General features: G+C 47.2%; 1 protein-coding gene across 2 annotated transcripts in view; it reads left to right on the top strand.

Moving 5' to 3' along the window:
• Nucleotides 1-11,970, top strand: part of Eef2k (eukaryotic elongation factor 2 kinase) — a 61,313-nt gene extending 49,343 nt beyond the window's left edge. For both annotated transcript variants that reach the window (XM_052762050.1, XM_052762052.1), the window contains 3 exons: nt 1,694-1,818; nt 7,421-7,599; nt 11,611-11,970. In XM_052762050.1, coding sequence (XP_052618010.1) covers nt 1,694-1,818; nt 7,421-7,599; nt 11,611-11,720 — 414 coding nt within the window. In that variant the 3' untranslated portion in view covers nt 11,721-11,970. The remainder of the gene's footprint in view (nt 1-1,693; nt 1,819-7,420; nt 7,600-11,610) is intronic.
• The last annotated feature ends 3,089 nt before the right edge of the window (nt 11,971-15,059 follow it).

Below are 15,059 nucleotides of genomic sequence, written 5' to 3'. Positions count from 1 at the left end.
ACCCTGTCTCCCCCCTCCCCCCCAAAAAAAGTTGACAGCAAAAGTCTCTCCTGCCTTTTCCTTCCATATTCATGACCCTCTCCTTTTCACCCTTCCCTTCTTCCTTCTCATACTCTTCGTCCTTTCTCTCCTTTGCTGAGGGCGAAATCCAGGGCTTTGCACATGCTAGACAAGCTCTCTACCACTGAGCCACACCACCAGGGCCATCTTCTCATTTTCTAAATAGTAAGTTAACTATTTTCCCGGCTACTCAGATGTAGTTTCAGAAGTGCACCAGTTACCTGAGACCCTCATAACAAATTACCACACCCTGATAAATTACCATGTGCTCCTTCTGGAGGCTCTGGGGAGAATCCTTGTCTCTTACAGTCTCCACACACACACACACACACACACACACACACACACACACACACACGCGCGCACGCACGCACGCACGCACGCACGCACGCACGCACGCACGCGCGCGCGACCGCAAAGCCAGGCATGGTGATGTGCCCTGTCATCCTAGTACCCAGAAGGCTGTGGCAGGATTGTGAATTCCAGGTCAGCCTGAGCTGCATGATACGACCCTGTCTGAAGCAGCTGTGTGTTCCCACATATTCGTGTGCATGTATGCACATGAACGTCACAGCAGCATTGCTCTCCCATCAGTGGATGAGTGGATAAAGATGAGATGGAGCAGTGTTTGATCCGGAGAGAGAATGAAGTCCAGGTATATGCTGCAACCCGTGTGACGGAAGCCAGGCACAAAAGGCCACACAATACATCATTCTGTTCCATATACGTGACACACTCAGAGTCCACCACATGTTGTATCATTCTATTCCATATGTGTGACACACCCAGAGTACACAGAGACAGAAAGTGGACGGGTCATTGCCTGTGGCTGGGGTTGGATGGAGAGAAAAGGATGTATGGAAAATTTGTGATTTGTGGGGTACGGTGTTTCTTTTTTTGAATTGGTTAAGATATTTTGAAATTGGACCAGCAGATCACTCAGTGGGTAAAGGCACTTGCACAAACCCTGACAACCAGAGTTCAGCCCTTGGGTCTCACGTGGTGGAAGGAAAGAACCACCTCTCACAATTGTCTTCTGACCTTCATGCATGCACTGTGGCACATGCAAACTCACATACAATAAATAAGTAAACATAATACAAATATAGGGTTTTGTATTGTTTGAGACAGGGTTTCTCTGTGTAGCCCTGGCTGTCCTGGAACTCGCTCTGTACACCAGGCTGACTCCAAACTCAGAGGTTTCCAACCTCTGCCTCTTGAGTGATGCAATTAAAGGTATAAGCCCCACCACACCTGGCAAAAGTTTAGTTTCTTAAATCCACGGTGGGGATAGCTGAACAAGTTCATTGATACACTAAACGCCATGGACATGAGCTTCCCAGCCCAGAACTCTCACAACTTAAGAAACAGGAGGTCACCGGGCGGTGGTGGCGCACGCCTTTAATCCTAGCACTCGGGAGGCAGAGCCAGGCGGATCTCTCTGAGTTCGAGGCCAGCCTGGGCTACCAAGTGAGTCCCAGGAAAGGCGCAAAGCTACACAGAGAAACCCTGTCTCGAAAAACCAAAAAAAAAAAAAAAAAAAGAAAGAAAAAAGAAACCGGAGGTTGACGAGGGAGCCTTTGCAGTCTCCCACACACACTCATTTGCTCTCTGTGCCTTTTCTCTTTGACAGGAGACAGAAGAGAACAAGGCAAAAGGCTTTGATTACTTACTGAAGGCGGCAGAAGCTGGTGACAGGCAGTCCATGATCCTAGTGGCCCGAGCTTTTGACACCGGCCTGAACCTCAGTCCAGACAGGTAGTATGGCTGTCACCTGGTTGATGTTGGGGTAATCTGGGCCACACAGATTGCTTTTTCTTTGGTTTGGGGCAGACCTGGGTTCTAGCCTTGGCTCTGCTTGTTATCAATTCAGGGATCTTCAGCAAGTTACTTTACCTCCCTGGCCTCAGTTTCTTCATTTGGTGAAATAGGAATAATGATAGTATCTATTTCTAATGATGCGCCCATGAAGATCAAATACCTTTCCCCGTAGTGCCTCATACATAAAGCGTGCAATGGATGGCAGCCATTTTGCCAGCATATGTAAAGACTTACTTGGGGAAAAAAACCTGAAAATCAGTGTGATTGTCCATAGAGAGTAGAATTTGGGGTGATCTTGACTGCCTTTTCCTCCTCTTGTTTTGATTTGTATTCTTATGATGCAGTGTTGAAGATTAAACCTAGGGCCTCAGACTGGTCTACAGAGCTAGTTCCAAGACAGCCAGGGCTACACAGAGAAACCCCGTTTCAAAAAATCAAGGGAAAAAAAGGATGCATTCTTGAGCAGGCATCTTCTCTTGAGTGTCAAGAATTCATATCCTATGCTGGGGAGGTAGCTTGATCAATAAATTGTTTGCTTGGCACATGAAGACTTGAGTTTGGTCCCCAGAACTCGTTTAGAAAAGGCTGAACAGACATCAGTGGATCCCTGGTGTCATTGGCAAGTTTCAGGCCCATGAGAGACCCTGTCTCAAGAAGGAAAAAACAAAAACCAAGGTGGATGGCACCTGAGGAATGACACTCATTTGTCTTCTGCCATCTGGCTTTCCTCACACCCATGCACATGTCCATTAACAGACAGACATGCATGTGCGCGCGCGCACGCGCACACACACACACACAGACTTCTCCTTCACTGGGCTCCAAAGAAAAGTCAGGTCTGTGGCTTTTTCATATCAAGCTCTTAGAGTCAAAGACTGGACTCGGGGACATTTGGCCTCCATATGCCAGGTGTCTGCAGCAGCAAGTACTATTTGAACAGCACTTTGATAGGGTGATCCAGTGTCACAGAGAACTCCCCTACACCTCTTCATGGTGTGGAGTACAGGGCCAGCTCATTGCTTCTCAGGATGAGTGGCATAGGCGTGGCAGGTATTTGAGAAATGAAGAGACTTGCCTGCAGTTACCTACAGGTTGAGCATCCCCTATCTGCAATGCCTGAAGCCAGTTGGGTTTCAGATTGGGGGCGGGGGGGGGGGGGGGGGGGGGGGGGGGGGGGAGAGAGAGAGAGAGAGAGAGAGAGAGAGAGAGAGAGAGAGAGAGTGTGTGTGTGTGTGTGAGTGTGTGTGTGTGTGAGTGTGTGTGTGTGTGAGAGAGAGAGAGAGAGAGAGAGAGAGAGAGTGTGTGTGTGTGTGTGTGAGAGAGAGAGAGAGAGAGAGAGAGAGAGAGAGAGAGATTGAGAGAGAGAGAGAGAGAGGTTATTTGCATGTGCATAATAAGATGCCTCCAGAATGGAACCCAAGTCTCAATACTGAGTTCACATATGTTTCCTGCACACCTTACAGGCATCACCTGAAAGTAACACTACATTATTTTTAGCATATCTGTAGCATGATTGCTCCCATTACTTGGGATCATCTGTGGAATTTTCCAGTTGTGGCATGCTGGCACCCAGAACACTCCGGGTCTGGAGCCTTTGGGTTCTTGGATTTTTGGAATACCGATACTCAGCCTGTACCATAAGCAGCAGAGCTAGAGCCTGGGTCTGTGTTGGGTCTCCTGAGCACTGTGTGGGAGCCTGCTTCCGACAGAGTATCCTGGGGAGGAGGGAACAAAACAGACCTGGCGTGGTTGTGTCAGACCAAATGACAATAAATTTAGTGTCAGCTGGGTAGAGGGCGAGCTGGGTGGAGGGCGAGCTGTTCACGAGTTCCGTCTGAGGTCCTTGAAGAGTCGCTGCGGCCTGCACCCTCTTCCCGCCTCTGTCTGCCCTGTTGGTTCTTTAGTTGGCTGTTACAGTGCTGGGGTCGATCTCAGGGTCTTTAGGCAAGGGCTCTCCCCTGACCTACGTCCTTGGCTCTGTTCCCAGTTCTAAAACTTAGTATTTATTGTTACTTTTAACTTTACTTGAAGTCATGTTGATTTGTTAGAACTCTTTTTACATTAAGCCTACCAATCCTTTGACATATTTCTCATTAAAAGAGAAATGGTGTGTGCAGCCATCCCACCCTAAATGCACCCGACCTCAGAAGCTAAGCAGGTTCAGGCTTGTTAGGACTTGGAGGGAGGACCACCTGGGAGTCCTGGGTGCTGTAAGCTAGTGACAGAGACAGAGAGAGAGAGACAGAGAGAGAGAGAGAGAGAGAGAGAGAGAGAGAGAGAGAAATGGCTTCCGAAGATTAGAGGGAGGGCCACATGTACTACTCAACGACCCTCGTTTACCGGGTTTGGGGACACTGGGTTTTAATATTATGTGGTTAAATGTATCAGAATTTTCTTTTCTTGCTTCATCTGTAGTCATTTCTTACTCCTCGTTCCAAGAAGCTCCAACCTCTTCCATTCAGGGCCCCCATAGCTCCTAAATTTGTATTTAAGGGGGTTTGACTCTTTCAGAAATTACATCCAAGAAGGGAATAAAAATCATGGAAAATTCCAAGGCAGAGTGGGTGCTTTTGGGTCTTGGGTGAATGTGGGTCTGGCGTGGAGAAAGTCAGGAGGAGTTTAAGGCCCTTTCCACATTCATATTTCCAGGGCAAGTCTGCATTGTTCTCTAGGACGGAAGAAAACAGAGGTGAAAGGAATGAAGTCATCTTAATGATTACATTGTAGAAATTCCATTTTGGGAGTGTGCTTACCTTGCAAATAATTTTCGAGTAATTTCAGTTTTTTGCTTTGCTTTGTTTGGAATCAGGGTCTCATGTAGCTCAGGCTAGCCTCATAGTGAACTATGTAGCTGAGGATCAACTTCCATTTCTCCTGTCTCCACTCCTGATTGCTGGATCATAGGCATGCACCACCATGCACAGTTCGTGTGATTGCTGGATCATAGGCATGCACCACCATGCACAGTTCGTGTGGTTGCTGGATCATAGGCATGCACCACCATGCACTGTTCGTGTGATTGCTGGGTCGTAGGCATGCACCACCATGCACAGTTCGTGTGGTCGCTGGATCATAGGCATGCACCACCATGCACAGTTCGTGTGGTTGCTGGATCATAGGCATGCACTACCATGCACAGTTCGTGTGTTTGCTGGATTGTAGGCATGCACCACCATGCACTGTTCGTGTGATTGCTGGGTCGTAGGCATGCACCACCATGCACAGTTCGTGTGGTCGCTGGATCATAGGCATGCACCACCATGTACAGTTAGTGTGGTTGCTGGATTATAGGCATGCACCACCATGCACAGTTAGTGTGGTTGTTTGGAATCAAACTCGGGGCTTTGTGTGTGCTAGGCAACTGAGTTACACCCCAGCCCTCAGGCTTTTTTGTTTTTGCTTTGTTGCAATGCCGTCTTACTACATAGCGCTGACTGGCCTGGAACTCTATGTAGACTAGACTGGACTTGAATTGACAGAAATCTGCCTGTCTTTGCCTCCCAAACACTGAAACAAACCCAGCCCCTTTCAACTTTATGTATAAGATTAAATAGAGTCAAAGTTAGCTCCTGGACATCATACTTTTCAGCTGAATGCTTACGTTTATTTATTTAACACACATTTATTGAGTCTTTTGAGGCCCTAGGAACACAGCAGTCAACAACACACAAGGCTCTTTACTTCCCAAGACTTAGCTTCTGGTGAAATAAGGCTACAGAACCCCCAAAGACGAGGAATTAGTCACTAGTCACTGTCATAGGAAACGGTGTTTGCAGACTACATCTTAGGAGAAGAAACAGCCGAGCCTGGAAGGATGCAGAGTCGGGTATGGACAAAGCCAGGGGAGAGATGTCCCAGGTTTGGGACAGCAAAGGCTCAGGGGGAAGCGGGTGCTGGCTTGGTGGGATTGCAGATCTGGCATGGAAAGAGTTAAGCTGTGGAGAGTGGCGGAAGTGAAGGCCAGGCAGTCAGGAAGGCTGCTGTCTTAGTGTGCTTCCGGACTCTCTTAGCTCTTCTGTCAGAGTTTCTCTCTGTTCTTTAGCAGTATACTGTAGACGAATTTCTAAACGGTCTTATTAAATAAAAACCCGAAGCCAGATATAGGGGTGAAAACCTGAGAGATCAAAGGCATAGGAAAAAGCCACAAGCTCACCTCACCTCACCGACACCTCAGTCTCCAAAGAGACGTACTTCCTGTCTACCCACGCCAAATGCCTTTCTGTTCTCCCTCATTTGCTTTCTCAGCCCAGCTGCCTCACTTTCTCTTCCTGCCCAGCTCTGTCACTTCCTGTTTGTCTATACAGACCTCCAGACCTCTATGGTTAGTGCTGGGATTAAAGGAGTGTGTCACCATGCTTGGCTTTGTTCCCAGTGTGGCTTTGAACTCACAGAGATCCAGACAGATGATCCCTGCCTCCCGAATGATAGGTTTAAAGGCGTGTGCTAACATTGCCTAACTTCTATGTTTACTATAGTGGCTGGCTTTTTCCTCTGATCCTTGCATACATTTTATTGGGGGACACAATACATCACCACAGTATACTGTTAAATCATTCCTCAGATGGGTGACACCAGAGAGAAGCAGCCAGTTGCCATGCTAGCTCTGTGGTTTGTGTTATGACACTTTGGCTGGGACGTAGGTGCCCCTTAGCGGGTTGGCTTATGTATGTTACTGTAGGTGAGGGAGCTGGAGGTCCAGTGACTGGGCAGAGAGACAGTCTCCATGTGCAGTGAAGAACAGGGCTGGCCGGCACAGGAAGAGCCTGAGGGGTCTGACGGTGGTGGTAGATGCTCGTAGTCCTAGACCTTGGGAGACTGAGGCAGAAGCATGAGTGGGAGGCCAGCCTACATAGACCTTGTTACCAAATAAAGAAATAGGGGTCTGGTTTATTGCTGTTAGTTCAGATGGTTCTAGAGCAATGGTTCTCAACCCCTTGGCAGATACCTTGCATATCAGCTATTTACATTATGATTCATAACAGTAGTAACATTACAGTTATGAAGTAGCAACAAAAGTAATTTTATGATTGGGGAGTGACCACAGCATGAGGAACTATATTAAAGGGTCACAGCATTAGGAAGGTTGAGAACCACTGTTCTAGAGGCTTCTGCAGAGTCCCTTACCACCCTTTCTGCTACTCAGGTAAAGGGCAGCATAGGACAGGCAGTCAGGACACAGGCCCTGCAATGTCCAGTTAGCCCACAGGGTGCTTCGGCACAGTCCTTGGTAAATGCCACCCTTCCATTAGTGAAAGGGTTGTCATACTGTACCGTTTTTTGTTCAGGAAGGATCCCTTAAAAAATACAGAAACTGAGCCAGGGACACATAAATTCAAATTTCTAAAAAATAAAACATGAACATAGAAAGTCTACAATATGACGGTGTCCCTTAGATGTGGTGGCCCTTGGTACTACAGTCTGTGGACCAGAGGTGGTAATCCCACTGGGATCCCAGGCTTACCCTCCAGCTCAGTGGTCCTCTGCCTTCCCACCCCGTTGCCACGGTAACATCTGTCTCCCCTTCATGTCTCCCGGTAAGGCATCAAGACTGGTCGGAGGCCTTACACTGGTACCACACAGCCCTGGAGACGACCGACTGTGACGAAGGTGGAGAGTACGATGGCGTACAGGACGAGCCCCAGTATGCACTGTTGGCCAGGCAGGCGGAAATGCTGTTCACGGGAGGATTTGGGCTGGACAAGAACCCCCAAAGATCAGGTGAGGCCCACAGACCTTCTTCCCTGGGGTAGGACAAGACTGGGGAAAGTCCATCGTTCTCACCCTCCTGGAATGAGGACAAGTTCCCAGATGAGGGGAGCCTTTATGGAGCTAGTGTGCAGACAAACATTTCATTTTTACTTTAACATGTTTTATTTTATATGTATGAATGTCTACCTATGTGTGTATATGCCATGTGTGTGCCTGGTACTCTCAGAGGCCAGAAGAGAGTTGAACCGCATGGAACTGGAGTTACAGGCAGTTATGAGCTGCCATTTAGGTGCTGAGAATTGAACCTGAGTCCTCTGTAAGAGCATCTGATACTCTTAACTGCTGAGCCGTCTCTCCAGCCCTGATTTTTTTTTGTTTTTGTTTTTTTTGAGACAGTCTGTATAGCTTTGGCTGGCCTGGAGCTCACTGTATAGATCAGGCTGGCCTTGAAATCGGAGAGCTCCACGGGCTGTTGCCTCCTGAGTGCAGATTTGAGGTGTGCACCACTATGCCTAGCAAGATTCGCTTTATTTTTAGATGTGTGTGTGTGTTCGTGTGAGAGAGAGACGTGAAGAGGCCACAGAGCATGTCGTATCCCCGGAGCTGAGGTTACAGGTGGTTGGGAGCTGCCCCACATGAATGCAGGGAACTGAACTCTGGTCCTCTCCTGTTAACCCCTGAACCATTTTTCTAGTCCCACACATTTTTATTTTAATTTTGTATTATTATTTGTTTCTTTTGTAATTATTTACTTTTAAAAGCAGGATGTGTGATCCCGGCCTTGGGACGGCAAAGGTAAGTGGCTGCTGAGAGCTCGCCGGTCGGCCGGTCCAGCCGAAATAGCAAGTTCCAGGTTCAGTGGGAGAGACCCTGCCTCAAAAAAACAAGGGGACAACCAAAAGGGGGTTCTGAGGTCACCCTGATAACCTAAGTTTGATCATCAGAACCCGTATGAAGGCAGAAGGAGAGAACTGATTCCATAGAGTTCCCCTCTGACCTCCACACCTATGCCATGGCACTCTGACCCCTCACGGTACTTAAAAAAAAAATAAGGGGGGGGCAGAGAGACAGAAGAAGGCCTCAAAATATATGTATGTAAATAAAATAAGAACACAGCCAATCCTCCCAGTTCATAAGTTTTGCATCCCTAGACTGAGAGACTTACTACCTTTACTTATTTTGTGTGTTTGTGAATGCATGTACACACCACAGTGTGAAAGCCAGAGGACAATGTGTGAGAGTCAGTTGTTTCTTCTACCCTGTGGGACCCAGCAATCAAGCTCGGGTCGTCAGGCGTGGCAGTGAGTGCCTTTAGCTGCTGAGCCATCTCGCCAGCCTCCCCCATTGCGCCTGCAAAGCTTGTTGTGATGGTGCACACCTGTAACCCCAGCGCTGAGGAGGCAGAAGGAAGATACCAAGTTTCAGGCCAGCCTGGGCTACATAGACCCTGTCTCAAAAAAGGAAAAGTAGTTGCATCTGTAACTGAGCATACATAGACTTTTCTTGCTAGTCTTCTCCATGTTTGTTCCTTTTCTGTTGCTGTGATAAGAACACCCCGACAAAATCAACTAAAAGGAGAAAGGATTTATTTTACACATCCAGAAGGGATTTTGGCTTATAGTCCCTTATCGTGGGGAAGCTTGGCATCCAGAGCCAGAGACTGGCCCAGCAGTAAGCAGCAAGATGATCAGATCCACCTACACACAGTACTGTAGAGTTTCAAGTGCTATGAAGAGACACATGACCAAGGCACTCTTAGAAAGGAAAACATTTAATTGGGGCTGGCCTACAGTGCGGAAGTTTAGTCCATGATTGTCGTGGCAGGAAACATGGTAACACGCAGGCAGACATGGTGCTGGAGTGGTAGCTGAGAGTTGTACATCTGGATCTGAAGGCAGCAGGAAAAGAATGCTACAGTGGGCCTGGTCAGATCGTTTGAGACCTCAAAGCCCACCCCCTGTGACACACTTCTTCCAGCAAGGACACATGTACTACAACAAGGCCACACCTCCTGATAGTGCCACTCTCTATGGGCCTCTGGGGTCCACTTTTATTCAAACTACCACCCACAGGAAGTAGAGACAGGAAAACAGGAAGTGGGTCACGCTATAAAAACCTCAAAGCTGGCCTACTTCCTCTTGTAAGGCTGTACCCTCCTAAAGGGTCTATACCTTCCCAAACAGCATCACAGAGTGAGGACCAAGTGTTCAAACTCATGAGCCTGTGGGGGATATTTCACATCCAAACCACAGCATTCAATGAGCAGTGCAGCACATCACCATCCATGGCACCTGCACTGAGTCTGGCATTTCGAGTCCTCTTGGAGAGGATTAAAGCCAAGAGGAGAAGCTGCGTAGGCCATCCGTAAACATGACACACTCTCACCAGGGTACTGGAGCAGATTTTGCTATCATTGGTGGATCCTGGAACCAACCTCCCGTGAATTGATGGGCAAGTTTTGCAGTTTGAAAAATGAAGCTGAAACTTTCATAACATTTCATCTTCCTTCACTGTTATCTAACTTCAAACATTTGCACACCCTAAGGGAAATCCTCTATGACTAGTTAGCAGTCACTTCCAGACTCCCACCCCTTCCCATAATCACTAATCTACTCTGTCTTTAAGGATTGGTCTATTCTGGACTCAGTTTACAAGTGGAATCCCACAATATGTGGCCTTTCCTGTCTGACTTCCTTTAGTAGGTAGACTTTACAGCCTCTCATCCCCTCTGCTTGAGACAAGGTCTTGTATAACCCAGCTGGTTACAGACATATCTCAGCTTGTATGGTGATTGCAAGCATGTACTGCCTTACCTGGCCCATTCCTTTTATAAAAGAAAAAACATTTTTAAATTGTATTTATTTATTTTTAAGACAGGGTATCACTATGTAGCCCTGGCTGGCCTCGAACTCACTAGGTAGACCAGGCTGGCCTCGAACTCACAGAGATCTGCCTGCCTCTGCTTCCCGAGTGCTGGGATTACAGATGTGCACCACTGCGCCCAGCTAAAAGAAAATATTTTTATAATCTATGTATGTGTGCACGTGGAGATCAGAGGACGACCTTTGGGGATTGGTTTTCTCGTTCCACCATGTCAGTCCTAGGGGTTAAACTCATGTCATCAGGCTGTGACAGTCTTTACACACTGAACCTCTTCACTTCTATTACTAAATAATTAGCCACTCAGTGACTATCACATTTTTTTTTTTTTTTTTGGTTTTTCGAGACAGGGTTTCTCTGTGTAGCTTTGCGCCTTTCCTGGAACTCTCTTGGTAGCCCAGGCTGGCCTCGAACTCACAGAGATCCGCCTGGCTCTGCCTCCCGAGTGCTGGGATTAAAGGCGTGCGCCACCACCGCCTGGCCGACTATCACATTTTATCTACTGTGATCTGATGGGACCTGATGGGACATGTTAAATTTCTTAAAACTTTAAAAATTTTACCATTTTTATGGATGTATATGTGTGAATGTACACATACATGTGGAGGCCAGAAGAGGGTGTTGGATCCCCAGAACTGGAGTATCTGCCCAATGTAGATACTGGGAACTGAGCTAAGGTCCTCTTGAAGAGGAGCAAGCACTCTAGGGTTCTGCCTGCATAACTGCATGCCAGAAGAGGGCACCAGATCTCATTATAGATGGTTGTGAGCCACCATGTGGTTGCTGGGAATTGAACTCAGGACCTCTGGAAGAGCAGCCAGTGCTCTTAACCTCTGAGCCATCTCTCTAGCCCCCAACATTAGATAAGTTTTGAGCTGCCATATAGACTGGTTGCCTTGGACTTCAGGTTGGGGGTGTGGCTCAGTGGTAGAAATCTTGCCAAGTTCCACAGCAGTACTAGAGATTAGAAGAGCATTCTAGCTGGCCAGGTTTGATCATATGTACTCATAGAGACTTGGATCATACCATACAGGTTGGGTTGCTCTAGCAACCTCAGATACTCTTTTGGATGAGATGAACTTTGCTAGCTTGATGAAGACAAGTGGCTCACCTCTTTGTGCCCATTCTGCTCTCTTTCAGGAGACTTGTACACCCAGGCAGCCGAGGCAGCGATGGAAGCCATGAAGGGCCGGCTAGCCAACAAGTACTATGAAAAGGCAGAAGAGGCCTGGGCCCAGATGGAGGAATGACTGTCCCATAAGATCACTGCCAGCTGGTCCCAAGCAAAAGGACTGGGGGTGGGGAGGACAGGACTGATTTCTTGTAGAAGGGGAGTAGTTTTACTATGTTATAAATTCACTTTTGTATTTCGGTTTTTTGACTCTTGACAAACAAAGTCTTTGCAACTGGCAGAGACACTATAACTGCCCTTTGGGGTGGCATTTTGTGGGGGGAGTAGGGGATTGAATATGCAGCCTAATAAATCACCATATTTTTTGAGGTTCCATTTTTTTTTTTTAACTTTTCTTTTCTTTTTTTTTTTTTTTTTTTTTTGTCATGAGATACATGAAAGTGTCTTTCTGTCTGAATGAACAGACAGTATCAGTTTGAAGTCTGGACTCGTCTTGGTCTCCAGGCCTTAGTGTTGGGAATCCCAATGGAGATGGAGAGCTTTCTATTAACTTTCCATAGTGGGTCTTCCTTTAAGTTTTGAGAGGTGTGTGTGGCATTTTCTTTTCCAGCAGATGTAAGATTGTTCAATACCCAGGCTTCCTTCACACCACAGGGAAATTATTGCATAAGTTTTTTCATTTAATGTCTTCCCACTGTGTATCTGATTTCTTAGCATCCAGCCAAATTCCATTTTTTTAAGTGTGCTTCCTACTGTAGAGTTTACAAAATAGGTTTGGTTTTTGTACACACATGATTACTACCTCTGAGTCCTGCATCGGTGGATGTGGAAGCAGATTTACCTCAAAGCTTTTACAGTAAGACCATGGCTTAGGAGCTGGGTGACTTTCCTCCAAACAGGAGTTCCTCTGCGCCCCCATGGCCACATCCACATGGGACTGAAGCATCCTTGTGCAGAATTCCACGGTGGTTTCTTGATGTGGTGACGTTTTATAAACTCTGTCCTCAGTCTGCTGTCTCTGGCATTTTCTGCTTGAAGCTGGATTTTTCTGGTCATCTGTAGCAAGTGGCTTTCAGCTGCAGCCCCTCAGGATTTGTCTAAGATGTTTGAGAATGAGAGGCCAAGAGTGTGAACACTCATTAGTTCTGGGCATCCCCCCAGGGCTAGGCTGGGGCTTAATGAGCTTTTTCTTTAAAAAGAGTTCAGATTTAATGTATGATTTCAGTAGGTGTCCCAAATAGCCAAGGAAATGGCCTGCTTTGATCTACCACAGATGTTATAGCTCTCTATTCTTATTTTTAAAATGGAGAAAAGCAGCATGCAAGGTAACAGCCGCTCTTACCTGTTTGTTAAAACAGGCCTTTTTAGGAGTCAGAGGTAGGTGTATCTTTGTGAGTTCAAGGCCAGCCTGGGCTATACAGCAAGTTCCAGGACAGCCAGGGCTACACAGAGAAACCCTGTCTCAAAAAAAAAAAAAAAAAAAAACAAATCCCAGCACTCGGGAGGCAGAGCCAGGCGGATCTCTGTGAGTTCGAGGCCAGCCTGGGCTACCAAGTGAGTCCCAGGAAAGGCGCAAAGCTACACAGAGAAACCCTGTCTCGAAAAACCAAAAAAAAAAAAAAAAAAAAAAAAAAACAAAAACAAAAAAACCCAAAAACCAGCAATAACAACCCCAGGCCTTTTTAGGATTTCCCTGTTGAGTCTGCCCAGTCAGGAACTTGTAGGAGCACTAGATTCTAAAGTCTAGAGTGTAAGTCCTTTGAGGAAAAAGCAGAGCCAGTTTAGCCTCCAGAGTTGGGAGCGATGGTGCACATCTGTATCCCAGCGTACAAGTGGTAGAGGCAGAGGGAATCCAAGCTTGAGGTCAGCCTGGACCACATAGTGAGACTTTGGCAAAACAAAACAAAACAAAAAAGCTGGTGAGATGCTAAGACTATGGCTGAGTGGGTGAAGGTTCCTGCTGAGTCTAACCACCTGAGGCTGGTTCCTGGGGTCCAGGTGTGGAGGGAGGGAGCCAGCTCCTGCAAGTTGTCCGCTGCTCTTCACCTGTGTAGTGTGGCACAGGTGAGCCCACAAACACACGAGTGCACACACGTAAAAGTGTAAAAGAAATGAAAGAGCAAAAATTATCCTGGACACTCCTTTCATCCACCGTAAGTTACAAAGCCCTGGGGTTTGCATGCGAAGCCATCACAGCTGGTTTTCTTTGAGCGGTTGTCAGTTTCTTGCCAATAGCGGAGCAGTAGCTGGCTTGCACTGTCCTGTGGGTGCTTTAAACTAGTGCATAGGTTAGATGTAAGAAGCAGTTTTTGGGGGTTGGGGATTTAGCTCAGTGGTAGAGCGCTTGCCTTGCAAGCGCAAGGCTCTGAGTTCGGTCCTCAGCTCAAAAAAAAAAACAGTTTATTGTGACATAATCACTCAGAGTAACTGTCATTTAAGACGTGTGCATGCATGTGTGCATGTGACAGCAGGACAGCAGACATCCCCAGTGTTATTTCTTAAGTGCTGGCCACCTTTTTCTTTTGGGACAGGATCTCTCACTGACCTAGAACTTGCCAAATAGGCTATGCTGGCTGAGCAGTGAACTGCAGGTATCTGTCTTCCTAATTCTGGGATTACTAACACACATCCTCTACCCATTGACTAGTCCTTGTCTGGATCACTTAAAGCCTCAGGCCTGCAGTAGCCCCACCCATGTGGCCTTAACGTCCGGAAGTGGTCTCTTCCTTCAGGAGGCTGGATTCCTGGTACACAGCTAAGCAAATGTTTCTTTAAAGACCCTTGTGAATGAAAAGGGAGCTTTAAGAGGCTGGTGTGTAATACTGGCATTTGGAAGCTGAGGCAAGAGGATTATGAATTTGAGGCCAGCCTGAACTATGTACTAAGACTGTCTCAAAAGAGAAAGAAAAAAACGCTGGGCACAGGCCTTTAATCCCAGCACTCGGGAGGCAGAGCCAGGCGGATCTCTGTGAGTTTGAGGCCAACCTGGTCTACAGAGCGAGATCCAGGACAGGCACCAAAACTACACAGAGAATCCCTGTCTTGGAAAACCAAAAACTCTGGGGACTGGAGAGAGGGCTCAGCAGTTGAGAGCACTGGCTGCTCTTCCAGAGGACCAGGGTTCAATTCCAAGCACCCCCATGGCAGCTCACAACTGTAACTCCAGTTCCAGCGGATCTGACACCCTCACACAGACACACATGCAAACAAAACACCAATGCACATAAAACAAAAATTGTTTAAAAGAAAACCCAAGGTGATTCAAACCTTCCATCACAGCACAGCTTGGGAGGCTGAGGTGGAAAGGCCACTGAGTTTCATGCCAGCCTGGGCTACATGACGACTTTCAGTCCAAAATGAGATTCTGTCTCTAAAAAAATAATAAGCTGGGCAGCGGCGGTGGCTCACACCTTTAATCCCAGCACTGAGGAGGCAGAGGCAGGTGGATCTCTCTGAG

The sequence above is a fragment of the Peromyscus californicus genome, unplaced genomic scaffold (genome assembly GCF_007827085.1).
Source record: "Peromyscus californicus insignis strain IS unplaced genomic scaffold, ASM782708v3 Scaffold_4__1_contigs__length_199733344, whole genome shotgun sequence".
NCBI lineage: Eukaryota > Metazoa > Chordata > Mammalia > Rodentia > Cricetidae > Peromyscus > Peromyscus californicus.
Note: the sequence above shows the minus strand (reverse complement) of the source record. Positions and strands in the feature narration are given on the sequence as shown.